This window comes from Anser brachyrhynchus (genome assembly GCF_964034855.1).
Source record: "Anser brachyrhynchus genome assembly, chromosome: 4".
NCBI lineage: Eukaryota > Metazoa > Chordata > Aves > Anseriformes > Anatidae > Anser > Anser brachyrhynchus.
In genome coordinates, this window is record NC_137698.1 from 14,732,336 (window position 1) to 14,749,132 (window position 16,797).

At 43.5% G+C, this 16,797-nt stretch overlaps 1 protein-coding gene across 17 annotated transcripts in view; it reads right to left on the bottom strand.

Annotated features, from left to right (window-relative positions):
* EPHA5 (EPH receptor A5) overlaps positions 1-16,797 on the bottom strand; it is a 200,058-nt gene that overhangs the window by 94,595 nt on the left and 88,666 nt on the right. For 12 of the 17 annotated variants that reach the window (XM_080589538.1, XM_080589550.1, XM_080589553.1 and 9 more), the window contains exon 4: positions 707-862. The exons of the other annotated variants lie outside the window; for them this stretch is intronic. In XM_080589538.1, the coding sequence (XP_080445664.1) occupies positions 707-862 (156 nt within the window). The remainder of the gene's footprint in view (positions 1-706; positions 863-16,797) is intronic. 17 annotated transcript variants of the gene reach the window in all.

Below are 16,797 nucleotides of genomic sequence, written 5' to 3' on the forward strand. Positions count from 1 at the left end.
ACAGAACAACCAGCCTTCAAGTACAGTTGAAAGGATAGCTCACAGATGGCAGGAAAAGGGCAATGCTAGCGTTTCCAGTTCTACCTTAAACTCCCAGTTCCCCAGCTTGGTTTTTGTACCCTCCATCCCCTACACCAGGGGATAAGCTCTACATTTTTGCTGCTGGTTTGGAGAAGCATTTTACCCTGCGAAGCTTTAAGGCTGCCGTGAAGAATAACCTCCTCCAGGCAGCTTGGAAAGGTAGGGCTCTCTCCCTGCTAGTCTACTGAAAATGAGCAACGAGATGATGCTAAGCAGGACCATATCTACTCTATCTACAGCTACAGTACACAAGCACTGCCGTAGTTTCTTCCACATGCGTGTGGGACACCGGTACCCGTGCATGCACCGATGCACGGGTCTGAGCGCAGTGCTGCTGGCTGGGAACGCCCCCGGTGTGATGGTAGAGCAGACTGTGAGAGATGGAGCATCATCTACTTGTTACTTAAATGCTTCCTGCGTTTAACGCCGGCTTTTGAACCAAAAGGCCTGAGTCTGTTCTTGTAACTGGGGGTATGGTGGACAAAGCCAGTGACGTTACAAGTGTGTCAGACTAACTCCAACTGAAGCCCAGAGCCTGTAAAAGCACATTAAGATCATAACGTCTAGTCACAGTAAAAGGAACAGCTCAAAAGGATTAAAAACAACCCTCTAAGCACATGCTTACTTGTACAGGCCATTGTAGGTGGGTCTGATTCCCTCCTAAAATAGTGCTCTTCACACAGGCAAGATGTGGATGCTTCATCAAGCGTGTAGCTGTGAGGGGGACATTTGCTGCAGGATGGACTGTGGGGTGAAGCTTTGAAGAACCCAGGTCTGCATACTGTGAAAAGAAGAACCACAGGCTAAGCTCTCCCATCATAAAAATTAGTCTCTTCACATTTCCTTTAAAAAACATGTCTTCAGCTAGAAAGAAAACAGACAAACACTCGCGAACTATTTGGTTTGAATATTTTAAAACAAGTCTACCCCACTAATAAACAAGGCATGCTTAAATATCTGCATGAAAAAAAGAACAAGAATCTGTTGACTGCCTCTCCCCTAGCATCTGCCTTTGCTGGATATTTATTTCCTCTGTTAAATGCATGAGAGGTAATATCTTTTGGCTCTGCTTTAGAAAACATTATTGTGTTTGCGTGTTGGTTTTTTTTTTCCATTCAGGCTTAGAAAAACAGGTAAAATACATCCTGTGGTTTTTGTTTAAAATGTTCTATACCCAGAAATCAATGTCTCAGCAAACAAATAACAATACAGTGGTTGAGGGAATCTCGAGATTGACAGTTTTAAGACATTGTGATAAGGCTACTTCCCTAGGGTTTTTTCCCCTGAAAACCTGTGATGAATTTTAAAGTACTTTATATAAGACAGATTGCTCTGGGTACAGCCTGGGAAGCGTGCTCGCCGTTCAAGACATTCCTTTCAGCTCCAATATATATGCATAATGAGGTTCAAAGAGTTTATACAAGAGATATTCATGTTCTTACAAAAGCAATATATTGGCTAAGGGTAGCTTAGGATTTTTTTATTATTATTTATTTTGATAATTTGAACTGAATGCAGTAATATCTTTTTTCCAGCCTCTTGGAACAAGCACTCTTTCACCTAAGCGAAGATCACTGCACTTACTCACCGGTGTGTGCACACAGCTACAAGCGGTGACAGTCAGAGGTTTGCATTTATTCACCTTGGCTTTAGAAAAAAGCCAAACAGACCTGTAATCATGCAGTTGGATGCATAATTACAAACCCGCAGCTACCAGGAAGAAAAACGAAGTATGGATATATCCATGGCTGGCTATTTGGATGTACTAAAGTTCCCTGGAAATCAGTCTTCCCATCTGCATTCAGACTTGCCTAGTGGCAAAGGAAAAGTGCTCACAGCAAACAAATTAGTACTGTCCCACTAACAACGCCCCAGGCAGTCACAGCAACGTCATGTGTTAAAATGCAGCCAGAAGACACGAGGAGAGTTCATCTTCCCTATAAAGTGCAGATTTTTACTATTAATCCCTTTTCCTCGAAGGACCAAGTAAGATGCTGAACTTGGCTGTACTTCCTGCAGTACCCGAGACTCTCTCTTGACATCTCCCCTTTCGCACCACTAGCTTCTTCACCAAGAGGTGAAGACAGACTCTAGCACCTCAACTCGTAACGAAACCATGCAGTGTTTTGTTTGACACTAAAGCTATTCTGATTTCAGCTCCCTACAGCACGGGGAAAAAATCCCTTGGAATCAACCAGCAAGTCTCTGCTGATGAAAACCACTCGCGTAGCAAAAGGGGTGCGATCCAGGAGCACCCAATAAACCTCCCCAGACCCCACCTCCAGTTTTGCCTGGCCTGAAGCAGTTTCCCGGCTCACCACAGGCTGCAAGGTCTCAGTCATGCATCTGCTGCCACTCCATCCCTGCTCCAGGGGATGCTCCAGCTCCAGCACCTCCAACAGCCCACCCTCCTGCACTGTTCCCCAGTCTCCTTCTCTACCCACAAGACACGCAGAGAAAACGTAAGGGAAATTGGTGAATCCAAAGGTTTCAAAAAACAAATCTCCAAAATGGCTCAGCAGCCAACCATTGCTCCACATCCAGACCGTAAGCTCTGCAGGCCACAGATGGCTAAATTTATTGCAGATGATTGTTAAAGGACTTGCTGCAAGCTGCCCTCGTGTTTTATGGCACGTTCCTCAGTTTCTTACACGAGTTCACTTACATATTAGCTTCATGGCTATCTTCAGATGCTGCCCTACCTACGCAGCAGGAATTGTTCTGTGCTCTCTGGAGAATCTTCTGGGAGAGGAGACCACCAAACAGCCCCTCTTTGGCCTGCAATTTGTAAATCAAAGCCAAATCAAAACTCGCACACACAGACAATAGACGCAGGGAAATGAAAGCACAAAAACATGCAATACATAACGAGGGCAGCCCACGTCTCGTGTGTACTCGATGTAATTAGCCTTCAAAAAAGGACTTGAATTTATCTCATTATGTCCCATCAAGACAGACAGAAAATCACTAAATCATTATGGCACAAGAGTTTCCTGCGCTTGTATTGTGTGCAAAGCAGCACCTGCAGAGCAAGTCAGTTTTCCTCGACAGCTTTTCAACAAGGTGCAGTTTGTTAATGGTGGTGTGGTACATAGCTCAGCTTGCAGGGAATGCTTTGTTTTCATGAAGAAGTATACGCCAACTGATTTACAACACCAATAACCTATGTTTTCATGAGGGATGTGGAACAAAGTGAACTAGACCTCAAGAAGACTGAGGGGAGACCTCACGGTGGCCTTGGTGACGGCACGGAGCTGGGACAGGGGAGGGTCAGGCTGGGTGTTAGGGAAAGGTTCTGCACCCAGAGGGTGGTCGGGCACTGGGACAGGCTCCCCAGGGCAGTGGTCACAGCACCGAGCCTGCCAGAGCTCAGGAAGCTTTTGGACAACGCTCTTAGACGTGTGTTTTGATTTTTGGATGGTCCTTTGTGGAGCCAGGAGCTGGACTCGGTGATCCTGTTGGGTCCCTTCCAACACTGGCTATTCTGTGATTCTGTGATTTTATGTAATCTGAAGGCTCCCATGGGTCAGATATTTTGTAAACTGGATTTGGAGCAAAATAGCCTGGATTCGGGGACACCAACAGCCCGTGCCTTCCATGCACATACCTTGGGTTTTGATCCGTTATCATTCCACTTCTGACAGTCAACCTTAAAGTCTCCTCGTGAAGTATACATGATTTTATTTAAAATTACATGGGTGTCTGGGGTTTAATTTCTAATTAAATCTTATTTTAGTCTTATATTTTTATCTCACTATTTCTAATTCAATGGTTCTTCAAAGGATACACAGAACTAGCACAGTACGGCCATTCATTTAATAGCGTTCTCTCTCTTCTCAAGGGGTTGAGAAAAGGAGGAGAAATAAGACAAGCCTAAATTTCCCCATAATCTGCTGGAAGCCAGCTGACAAGAAATGAAATAGTTTCAGGTTGTTAATGACATCTGCTTCTTTCTTTCTAATATTAAAACTGATAACTCCTTAACTGATTAACAGCCGCCGACGTGTGAAAATAGTCTCTAAATGAAATTGTTTGCTGGAAAAAAAAGAATATTTTTAGATGCAGCAAACATGCCATAAACAACCTGCTGGTGTTAGGTGGGATGTGTTTCTGTTAGTAGCGCATCCATTATCAGCAAATTCATTTCACTTTTTATTTTTAGTAGCAACCACAAAAACTTGCAGGCAGAGAGCTTTAACAGCCGTGCAGCCTCTGGCTGCTGGCACACTCCAGGACAAGCCAGCAAGAGATCACTGCAGGCAAGGACAGCAGCAGGAGCTTCTTGGGACAGCAACAGCACGAGCTGATTCCTCGAACTGTCAGAAACTGGGTCTTATAACGTGTGTGGAAAGGAGAGGAATCACTGGGACTCTGACAAGACAAGCTGCCCTCTTCAAACAAGACGGTTAACTTTTATGTGCTCCATCAGTACTAGAGACTGCAAGTACCTGCAAGTGGAAAAAAGTAGGCAGAAGCAGCCAGTAACATCAAACAGCTGGTACTACTTAACAGAGATTATCTTCTGCAAGCCTTAACATCAAATGATTTGCAGCTGCAGCTCTGTAATCATCCCTGAGCTGCAGCTGAAGGCTACAAGCAACGTGCAGGGCTTTCTTCCTCTCTGGCTGCCCCATGCCTTTGGGGCACACTGGCCCTAGGTGGTGGTACCCAGCAAGCACTGGAAGCAAGGACACCACCTCCGAGCATCTCTGTGTGCCCAGGAACTTAACACATACGTGGCCACATCCGTAAGAAGCATCATCTTTAATGCAAGGAGCTCTCAGCTATCACAACATCAAATTAGCATTATACTGAACTTAGGCCTTGTTCCCTGCAGAGAGAAAAGCTAAGAAACAACCCCATAAAGCCTTGAAATCCCAGGAGAGATGAGAAAGGTCCAACCTATTACTCCCTTTGCACTCCTGTAATTCTGGAAGGATAAGCTTGCAGTGCTTAAATGCTTCAGATCAGCAAAGTGACCTTTCGTATATCCCAGAAAATAAAGCTCAAATAGGACTTACCCCTTCTCCCTTGCAGAGTACCAAATAAGTCTCTGAGGTAATCAGAAACCACCAATATAACTCATAAAGCAGTGCCACTAATCCATAAAGCTAAAGAATGAAATCTAACAAAAATTAATGAGGATAAGAACGTCTGGTCTAAACAGAGCACACGTTATCTAAAACCTGTTTCCTTCCCAAACTACCTCTTGCCCAGGAGCAAACCACAAACTCCTCCAGTTTCTCCCTCCCAAGCTTTAGACCGATTTGCCTTTTCAAACTGCAAACTCCCATGGGCTGGGACCATCCCCGCATGTACGTGGAAGTGGAGCAGAGCTTAAATTACCATGGCTTTTAGAAGTGACCACAGCATGAACACACAGAAAACTCTGCCCCACAGATAAAACCGAGCTCTGCAATCCAGGCCTGAAACACCAGGAGGACATGTTATGCGTGTTCAGCAGAAAGGAGAGCGGCTCTGTAGCTCATCAACTCTGCCTTCATTAGCACATCACTCCAGCGCAGGGAATATGCCTTGAGAGTTGAAGGATTTGAGCAAAAACAAGCTACAAATAAACCAAGCCCTGCTCTAGTCTCTGGAGCTGCCGTGCCTTGAAGCGTCTGCACCAAGAAGAGGGGCCTGCTGCCTCTTAGATGTGTCCAAAACCTGAAGAAAAAGGGTTTAGCGAGGTACGTTCCTTACAATGTGGAATCAGTTAAACTGCTGAGTGGCTCCGAGCCTCAGCCTGTGCTCCTGACATGCTCTTTTACTTACACGACAAAACAAAACAAAAACACAGCAGACTGTCTTCATGTTTCCCGGCGAATATAAACAGATGATCTCTGCACTCTCCTGAAAGTATTCAGGAATTACACAGGGGGGAAAAAAGAAAGAGCCGCCAATCGAGCCTTTTCCTGCAGAATTTACAAGCAGGTTCCCAAGTGCTAATCCTGCCCTTCCTAACAGCTCTCCTTGAACTGCAGGCTGACACCAAAATTGCTGCCAAAGCTATAAAGCTATAGAAAATGTGTAAAATGCCCTGATTATATCTCCTTTATTAAGGAGATTATATCTCCTTTAGGGTTGGTCTCTCAGTCTGCAATAGCGCTACGTTGCTTCCTGCAGCACGCCTTAGGGATTTGAAGGGAATTAAATAAATACCCACTAATAAAACACTGTAACTCAGAGCTGCCAGTTTGCCTGAATCTTGCAGGCTTGCCAGCATCCTTCGGCAGCTCTGCCACCGCAGCACAAGACTTCCTAGAAGTCCTTTGAAACAGGTTCCTGGAGCTTGCTGAATAAATGGGTCATCAGATGGCTTGGCACCTTGAAGAAAGTCTCGGGACCTTACCTTGAAGCAAAGCCTGCACCTCAAGCGGGATAAAAAATTATTTTTTATTTTTCCTAGGACAATATAGTGTCTTCTGATGCTGTTTTGTCCACTGTTTGTATTCTGAGGCTGAGTTACCTCTGCTCTGCATTGGAATGAACTCCAGCTCTGAATACCAAAACAACCTTGAAAACTAGAACATAAATCAATTAGTACTTTCGCTTCTTCCCCTTGAAATATCACCTTTTGTGCCACGTGACTCGCTAAATTGTCACACAGCAATTTATGACATGAGCGTAGTTGCTGGAAAGCAAAGAATTAACTGCCACTAACAACATTAATGCGTTTCTTCTAAATGGTGTAAAACTTCCTCACGTGGCACCGCTCTGAAAAATTCATCAAACTCCCAAGTCAGCTACATTTGCAAGCCATAAAGTTAACTTGAACACAATACATTTGAAACTGCTTGTGATTACATTAAGGCTGTAATGGGCCATATTTCTGCATGTTCTGACTTTGCTCCAAAGAAGATTTGGAAGTGATCAGAGAGGCAAAACCTGAGTCAAGCCTAAACTCTCAGCAGTGTGATGGAGGAGCAGGAAAGGAGATTTATTCTGGGATATGTGCAAAAACAGTGCTATTGTTTGGGTTTTGCCCCAAAATAAGAAGAAACTATGTTTGTCTTTCCTTAGACAGCAACTGCATGTTCTTGCAAGCTATCCATCTGCAGGAGGACTTGTTAACTCTCAGAAGATGATTTTATATGCGACACCTTTTACCTCACTTCTGTCCTCTGTTTACATTTTTGATAGAGCTGGAAGTGTGTGTGACTGCGACATCAGGTCCAGACGACTGCATACAATGTTTAAAGACACGGCCTCTCTAACATTTGCAGTTTCCCCTTGTTCCCTTGTACGACTCCATCTCCTCGGCCCCTGGGCTGGTGCTGCCAGCTGGCTCACCTTGGGTGCTCCCATGCCCAGGAGAAAGCTCTGAGCCACTGCTCCACCTGTGCTGTGCTCCTGCCCTTAGCCGTGGTGGTGCCCCCTGGGCAGCCCGGATTGCATCTGCAGTTCTCACACCTGTTTGGTTACAAAATGCAACCCAGGACAGTCTCGCCGAGCTCCAACTAGCTAGCTTATAGCAAGAATAGGCAGTCCACATCCTCTCACTGCAGCCTCTCTGATAGCTATAAAAATATCTATCTCCATAAATCTCCACATCTATAAAAATCTGTGCATCTTTTCTTTGTTCTCTGAGGTGTAAGACTAAGATGCGCTTAAATTATGCTTAAATTACTGTCTCTCTTTTATAATGAAGACAAACTGAAATCATTTTACTCCCTTAAACAGAGGAAGTGATGATTTACAATGCTGCACCTAGGGGAAAAATACAGTTTAAGATACAGAGGAAGGCAGACAGATTTGTTCCTGCACACTTGTAAACATAACTCGAGACGCCTAGCTCCACGAGTAATCCAAGAGGCACCAGACGCTGTTTTGGGGGCTTCTGCACAAAAACACGCAGCCTGGTGTGTCCTTTGCTACGTGAATGGTAGCTTAAACATTCAGACTGCGCTGTGTGCTGAGCAAGGGGCAGGTTGATGGACAAGCTGCAGAACTCCCCGGAGTTCAATAGCGGTGCTGACTGAATAGCAATAACAAGCATCATCCTTAATGGCAACAGGGGGACAGGATCAAACTTGAAAATGATCCAGCCCAAACCTCCCCATGCACGCGTGTACACATATTACACGATGCAAAGACCAGTCAGTAAAATCTCCTGGAAAACAGGGTTCTTCCAAGCCACATGGTTGCTGGCACAATACTGCAAAGAGGTTTTCAGTCTTCAGATTCAGTTGGCCATACAGATCTGGAGCCTGGCCAGAGAAAGAAAGATTCTCTAATTACGCTGTGGTTAGGACAATTGCAACCAATTATGGTTAAGAAATATGACATTTGGGAGGATTTATTTTGATGATTTATGTCATGTGTGTTTACTCTACCAACATTTCAAGGTTTTAGCCTCAACTAATAGTGTACGCACACTGGCAGTAAGGAGAACTAAAATGCTAAAAGTATCTCCTTCTGGTTGACTCCACCTTGTACAGCTTCATTTGTATGGACAAGATTTTCAGGTGGTATAAAAATTAGCATTTCTTTCATCGTCCTCTTTTCATGCTTTGGTCCAAACTAAGCATCACTATAGATTGGCAGGTGCTGCCAACACCTCAGCGAAAGCATCCTCTCAAAGCCTGCCTCAAATGTTTAAGGGCTTGTTTGCTTCTAGCTTTATGATCATCTGTTTCGGGAGGTAAATTTGGTAGGACTGGCTGTAGACAATTTATTTTAAAATTGTTTCTCTGTAATTTATGGCTGAGCATATGTCACTCCAGACACATCTATTCAAATTCCATCAGAGGGCGACGTAGATGGATCTTTTACAGTCCTTCTGCCAAAAGATAGGAAGGATTTATCCAGAGTTGTCTGGACTAAGTGTGCTAAATGGGTTCATGCACATAAAAACGACTCCTGGGAAGCGTATTTGCAAATCTAAGATACAGGCGATACTGGCCAATTCTGCAGCATGTGGGCAGTGCTGTCAGAGGGGCAGGAGGCCCAGTCGCACAGAAGGAAACGCGATTCTCTCCTGGGGAATGCTTCCCTTCAGCCGTGCTTCCTTCCTCAGCAGTTGGTGGGTTTTTGGGTGATAGGATGATGAACGGAGTTAAAGAGATGCAGGTGGCAGCAAGCTAAATTCCGCCCAGATACATGCACCGTGAGGTGGTTTGGTTGGACTGCAACAAATCAAAGAGGGGATGCAAGGAGAACGTGGCAAGTATTAATACCCAGAGAAACTTAACCAGGAGAGCTGAGCAAAACACTTCTTTCCACACGCACACAACAAAGTCAGTATGGAAACATCAAGCAGCTTTCCCATCACATTCAAGTACAGCACTTCATGACTCCAGTTTAATTAAGACAACACCAAAATACTGAAGTTATTTGTTAAGTTGACTCAACTACTCCTCTGGGTCAGATGAACGCTGCAAAACTTCACAGTTCATCTGCCTCGCCAAATAGCTGCACCGAATGGCCCATCTTTAGGAGCAAGCTCAATGAAGGGCAGTGGGGCATCGCTAACTTGTGTCACGCCAACCTTTGAAGCATTTCTTTGAGCTCCAATCCTGCAGCAGCAAGAGAATTGCTTAGTTCACTAAGAGCTCCCCCATTTCTGGAGGAAAAACTGCTCATAACCAAGATAAATCAATATGACTTGATGCTTCAAATGTCCTGGTTTTGCAGCCAGTCACAACACCATTTGGGTGGGCTGCCTGATGGCTTTTGGATGCTGGAGTTGGACCATCCTTGCCGTGAACTAGCTCGTACTGCTGTGAATCCAGCCCACACAGAAAAGCACCAAAACCCCTGAGACAAATAATAGGCAGTTTTATCCCCAAGAAGGTATTTTCTTTGTCAGACTACGAACCGCATTTTTCAGAGAGAAAAGCATCTACATAAAAGCATTTGACTGTTGGGAAGGGGATGTCCTGAGAGCATCCCTACCCATGGCCTCAGCAAAATTCTCTTCCCACGGTCTTCCTGCAAAAAGACCATCTGACATATGCAGCTGTGCCAGAAATTCATATGTGAAGCAGAAGTAAAGCAAACATTACCTTCTCTCTTGCTACACGTACCCTCACCATAAGCCCCTCCTCAACAAATCCATTTCTCCGTACCTACAACATCCCATGAAACAGAAGCCTGAAGCAAACTTTGCAGCAGCGATGCTGGTCATTCTCATAGCCCAATTTCGAGCTTCCAAGGCTTGATTTACGGAGATTTCATTCTGAAATTATTGTAAGGGGATACTGTTGTTTAATTGGCTCTCTAGCTATATCCAGAGAATAAGCAGTGCCTACATAATCCTGTCTGCCCTGGAAATCCAGCACTGTATTTGTAATTTCTGCTGTGTTCCTGCGCCCTTGCATTGCATCAACTTAAGCAGTCTTCCAAAGACCGGTTAGGCAAAAAGCAAGGAGTCTGCTTTGCAGAAATCATTCACATTCATTTTGTTCATGAAAGACTAGAAAACGACAAGAGGAAAAAAGGGGGAGCAACTGGCATTGGCACGAGGGCATTGTGCCCTGGATTTGCCATGCTGGAGGCTTGGCATACCTATACCTTACAAGAAAAGACCACAACCTGCTCATCATGTGCCATACAAGACCAGCCCCAACAGCTTTCCGTCCTACAGGTCATCTTGCAAGACTTTTTTTCAAAGCTTCGTCACACGTGAAGGTACCTATCCTGTGATAACCAGTGGGTGAGGGTGGCATGGGAGGATGCTCTGCGTCCTCTCAGCAGCCCTGAAACGTAGAGCACGCACCAAGAATCTGTCTCGTCATGCAAAAAGAGAGAAAAGAGGTTTCTAGTCTTTGTGAGAAGAAAGCCTGAAAACAAACACCAACAGCTCAACCAGCAGAAGGCAAACAAAGAGCCCGGTGTGCCTCCTTTATTTGAAGAGGTACACTTGGCACTGCCAGACTAAATGGGGGGTTTCCTGACCTAAGCAGGGACTGGTAATACTTTTTATCCCTGTCATATCTTGACCTCCCCAATACCCAGCCATGATTACACACATGGTACCCACTTCTGGTGTTTTGTTTTTTTTTTTTTTTCTTTTCAGATGCACTAGAGAGCAGCTAAAAACTTCTGAGGCTCTGACACTTGGCCGAAATACTATTCACCCTTTTTTGTTTTTTAAATAGAAGTTGCACAAGTGGCAGAAAAACTGGGTTCATTACTCTGCACAGAAATTCTCCTGTCATCCAGGCACATTTAAAAATAAATAGTTGCAATTAAATGTGTTGCTACATTATTTATGTAGATGCATTTAATTTGCAAAAAGCTGCTACAAAATATTCCCCTTCAACACGAGGGAAATTTATCGCCCTCTTATTGTATACTTTCCTCTCCCAGCTCAAATGTATGGTGCTCCCTACCTATTTTTTTTACCCCTGTGTTACTTAACACATCATTTTCCAGCCATTGTTTCTGCTACTTCTGTCTTGAAAGAATGAGGGACACAATCCAAATCCAACTGTTTCTTTTCTTATTGATTACTTGCGAATAGGCTGCTGAATGATTGCTAGATAGGTAATTCCACGATTTCCCTTGCAATGGAGGACCTCTCCTCAGCATTTTGCTCTTGCAGCTGCTGGGTAAATGATATGCACCAAGACTGCCCAAGGCTTCAGAGTGCATATTAATTCTGCTAGGATCTCCCGACACTCTGAAGAATTGCTAATTTAACAACAGACTGTGAAATTATTTTTTCTTTCTTTATTAATTGCTGTGTTATTTGAAAGTGACTTCACTGCCGTGATCGTCTTTCTGCGTGAAGAACAGTGGGCACTCCACCCTGCCATGAAATACCGGAAAGCTTTCTCCCCAGCAGTCCTTATATTTCTCACCAAATATAAATATGTGAAACAAGCACTAATAAAAATAGGTTAACTTGCTGCAGGTGTTCCTCTGTCAATTTATCCAGGTGATATTAGCAAAATCTGACAGGGAAGCATAGTGATATATTTCACTTGTGTCTTGACATTTTGATTCTGTTTGTTATAGTATGTGCACGGATCTGGCTTTTTCTCCAAGACCTCTATAGCTGTCAGTCTGTGCAAACAGTATTTGACAGGATGTCCATTTAGCAGGATGGGAGGGCAAAGGGAAAAAAAAAAGATTGCTGGAGAGACCAGGTACACCTGGGTAAAGCTGCACTGCAGTGCAGAAATAGATGCTCTTCACATACTGAGTAACTTGAAAAAAAAGAGCAGCTTGATATGCAGGATCTGACGCAGCTTGCATCCTTTAATCAATAGCTCCTTCAAGAAAGGTGGCCAAGAATAATAATAAATAGAAGGTAGAGGGGAGAGAAGGCAAAAGGCCAACACTGGAGAAGACATCAAGAGCACTGTGCGCTCATCCACAGGAAGATATTTTGGCTGGTCTTCTTTCTTTTCTCTCTTTTTTTTTTTTTTTTTTTTTTGAAGAGGAGAGGAAAAAAGAAAGCTCTCCTTTGCTCTTGAGAAATTGGATTTAAAATGAAATCCAAATAGGAATTTTGCTTTCCAGGTCTGCCCTTCTCTAGCCTGACGAAAGGATCAGAAGGCAATGAAGCTGTCTCATCAGGCTATAATGCAGGAAGATGCTCTACTTAGGGAGTCCCAAATTTAGAAACCTTCAGCTTGTCTCCCCACTGCAAAGAACCTGTTTTGGATCAGAAGCACTTGAGCTACAATGAAATACATTAAGAATGAGCAGAAATGAAACAACAGAAAATGAATATAGCATTTAAGACAGTAATAAGAGTTTAGAGATTTATGACAACTGGCTGGTGAATAAAGGTAACAAACGAACTCTGAAAGTCTGAATAATTCCTGCATCCCTGCGAGAGTGTGCCAAAGACGGGTTTAAGAACAGAAGTAGATACATAACTCAAGTTATACGGAGTTTTAACCTGATCTCACCTTTCAGCACATGCTAAAGGAACCACAGGGCCTTCATGCAGAACTGGTCCCAACAGTGCTGCCTACAGGCAATACGACCAGGAAAAACAAAGGCTTGCTTTCACCTCCTCTGGGATGCACAACACTTGCTTGTCTCCCCACAGCTCTCACGTCTACACCAGGCTTCATCTTCTTCCTGCCCTCTCTTCTCAAAGGTCATGCAGACCAAAATGCAGTTTGCACAGCACAAAGCAGATGAGAGGAGAGACCACGGCCCTCTCCTTGCATCCAGTGTCCCTGTAGATCGCATGGGACAATCAAGGTGCCATCCAGGGCACCGATGAACAAGAACCAGCCCTCCCACAGCTACACAAGAGGCATTGTCATATATGCAGACCAAGCAACCTACAGCTCAGTGTAGGTCTGCAAATGAGTTGCCAGGCCAAACAAGCAAAGGCTGGGAAAACTGGGAAAAAGTCTGCGTGGAAAAAAATATAAAAAAACTCGAAGACTGACATACTGGATCAGTTGTGCATGTATATCACACTCCTCGAGTCCAGCTATGGTATAAAGCAGTGATACGAGACCTCAGCCTACCAGGCAGTCATGCCCTCTTTCCCTCACCGTTTCAGCAAAGTACAAAGTACGCATTACCAAAGCCTTAAAGTGCTTACAATTACTGCCCCAAACCCAGTAATCTCCACTGATGTAGGTAAATTGCTGACCCCTCTATCACAGTTATTCATGATGCAAAAACCTTGGGTTTTCTCTGCAGCTTAATAAAACCTGTGGGGAATCAGTGTAAGGCTTTCATTCGTTATAGCTAGCCTTTAATGTTGAAGTCTGTATTTCCTGGAGGGGAACTGAATAGTTTAGAATAATTAGTGATTTACATATAGAGTTGTCAACAAAGATATACAGCATTAAGTTACTAAGATGAAGGGTTCCACGTTCTTGGTTGCTACTTTTGATTTGATTTTATTTTTTTTAAAAACTGACACATCTGTATTTTAATTCCACTCACATTCTGCTATCGCTAGTAAAGTGGCCTGAAGCGGACAGCAAGAAGAGAGCACTAAATCGAACGCTTAAATCACTTCTTCCTCAGTTCTCTGGCAGATTTAAAGATCAGCCTGGCACTAACGCATTCAAATAATATACTGTTGGACCTGACACAGCAGAGAAACTCCGTTTCAAATCACACAATAGTCCAGGTGACTGCACAATTACAATTAACCTCCTGCCCACTGTGCCTAATGACAAATGATCATGTGAATGATAGGCTCAGGAAAGGGCCCAGGTATCAGGAAAATGATTTCTGATTCTTACATATTTAAAAAGCCATTTTCAGTTAGGAAAAAGCCAAGGGACACTAATTTTAGTTTTGCATCCAAAAGAAATTAATAACCCTTGCTAATACACATGCAGACATAAGCACATGCTGTCAGCTTTCTAGCAGCAAGAGGCATGCATCTCAGTCTCCTACTGCCACAGTGCTGTAATCGGAAAAGTACTAATATCCTGCACTGCCATAAATCTCAGCCCAGACTAGAGAACATGAATTTTGTCTGTGTTGGATTAAAAAAAAAAAAGGTAATCTTACCTCAAAATAGCATGCAGTATTTTTTGGCAAGTTTATTGGGCCCATGGGGTTCCCATTACAAAGTCACTAACTGAGAAGGTACCTTATGGCATCCCATCATTTTTTGTGCTTTTCCACTTTACGCCCCTCATCATCTGCTTACCTCGTAAGCTCTCTTTACCAGGGAACATTCTTTCTCTGTTCACACTGCACCTTTATGAGTACACAGAATTACGTTCCAGTAATTTTTTCACTCTTTAATGAGCAGGGAAGGTGGAAGGACAGCCGAGTCTCAGGAAGAGCCAAGGGCACGTGTTTTCTTTCCTGTACCTAGCTCTAATGGGAAAAGTTGATTTGTCCCCAGCTGCTAGAAGTTACTGCCCCCCAAAAACCACCAGCAGAACAGTTTGAGCTCCCTTGCCCTAACCTGCTTCAGCAAAGCAAGCTCATTAATTTAAACAATTGAAACCTGTGTGACATCACTGGAGAAAAGCCTCCAAAAACATCCTAGAGCAAAAAGGTTGTATGAATGTACATCCTCCACAAACATTGCCACCATGTTGTATTAAGCACTCATTCAAAGCATCACAGGCTGGGTATATGCTTGGTGTATATATACATACATTTATATGCATAGTACACACTCATGCAAGTTCTGTTTTTGTAAATCAGGCATTTTCTGACACATATGTCTCCTGAGAATGACAGAGGCAATATTATGGACATATCCCTCCAGCTGTCACCACTTGAGCCTGAAAGCTGCAAATTACTCACGCATTGCCAAAATCTCTTCCGATGCAAAGCCAACTTTTATGTCCTACCTGCTCCAGAGTGAAAGCAGGCAGCAACCAGACACGTGGGTCATATCCTCAGCGAGCAGTACTGCACTTTGATAAGCATGTGGGAGTTTGGCCCACAGCTTCGGAAAAGCTGAACCCATCTGTGGCTCTTTCTAACCTGTAGGCTCATCCTGCGGAGCGTTTTGTGGCGTTTATGAAGTTGTATGCTGACCTATTTCATAGTAGCTAATCATAGACCTAACACAATTAGTACACAACCCTGGTAATACAGAGCATGATGCATAAGGATTTCTATTTATAATGCCTGTTTCAGCCTGCCTTCACATGTGTATAGTCTACTTATATAAAAGAAATAAATAAAAATATACTGTATTCAGGCAATTTAGTGTGATGGCTGATTAGGGAAACATTGCTTCATGAATTCTAAGCCATGACATTTCCACTAATCTTCCCATTTCAACAGCAGGAAAAGGAATGGCTTTCATATCTCCGTGCTTATCATTTTCAAGCTGAGTATATTATCTGGTAGTCTCTGGATTTACCCGATAGCTCTTAAAAGGCAAAATATACCACCACGGTCTATGAAACTTATGTGTGGCTTACTCTCAGAGCTGTATGTCATTCTGAAGATGAACAAATGTAGAAACTAGCTCTCATCTTTTTTAAAGTATGTCAAATAAATAAATAACCAGATTGCTATCTGTTATTTCCCTTCAATGAGATTGCTGCTTAAAAGGTTATAAACGATGACGTTTTCGCTTTTGCAGAAGGCTATGCATTAAACTTCTCATATCTCCTTGCAGGGATCAAATACAACCTGTTTGTTGTCAGATTTCTTGAACCTGCTCTTCTGCAAGGCCCCCAAATGTAATAGCTATTACCTCCCTACATGCAGGTTTGCCCCCAAGAGCCCTTACCTTGCAATCCTTGCGAGCATCTCACCTTCTAATCCCCAACCCCGCAGACATTTTAACACCTAAAATGAATAGTCATGAGCTCCTCTGCTGCAGTTTCTAAGTTACAGATTTAATTTTGTGTTAACTTGGGGTTTCTCGTGACTCAGTTCTCCAGTTGGTGTGAGCTTTTGTGTGCTAACATACTTTGCAACCTACAGTCATATCTGGGGCTGCTCTCTAACTGTTGCACATCACATACAATGCTTGCACACCCTAGTACACAACCTGTTGAGCTCTTATAGTGGGGTGAACCAAAATCCTTGGTATCATCAAAAAAAACCCACCTTAGTCCAAAAAGCTGCATGCCTCACCTCATCTCTTGTTTGCAGTCCTCCTTTCCCCCAGAAAACTTCATTTCAACCAAGTTTGTCCATGTTGACATCTTTATCTGCACATTAACATCAGGAGGATGGATAAAGGATATTAGGATAAAGGAATCCTAAACCCTTCTCAGGTGAGAGAAACATAATCACAAATTGGTTTGGGTTGGAAGGGACCTTAAAGATCATCCAATTCCAATCCTTCTGCCATGG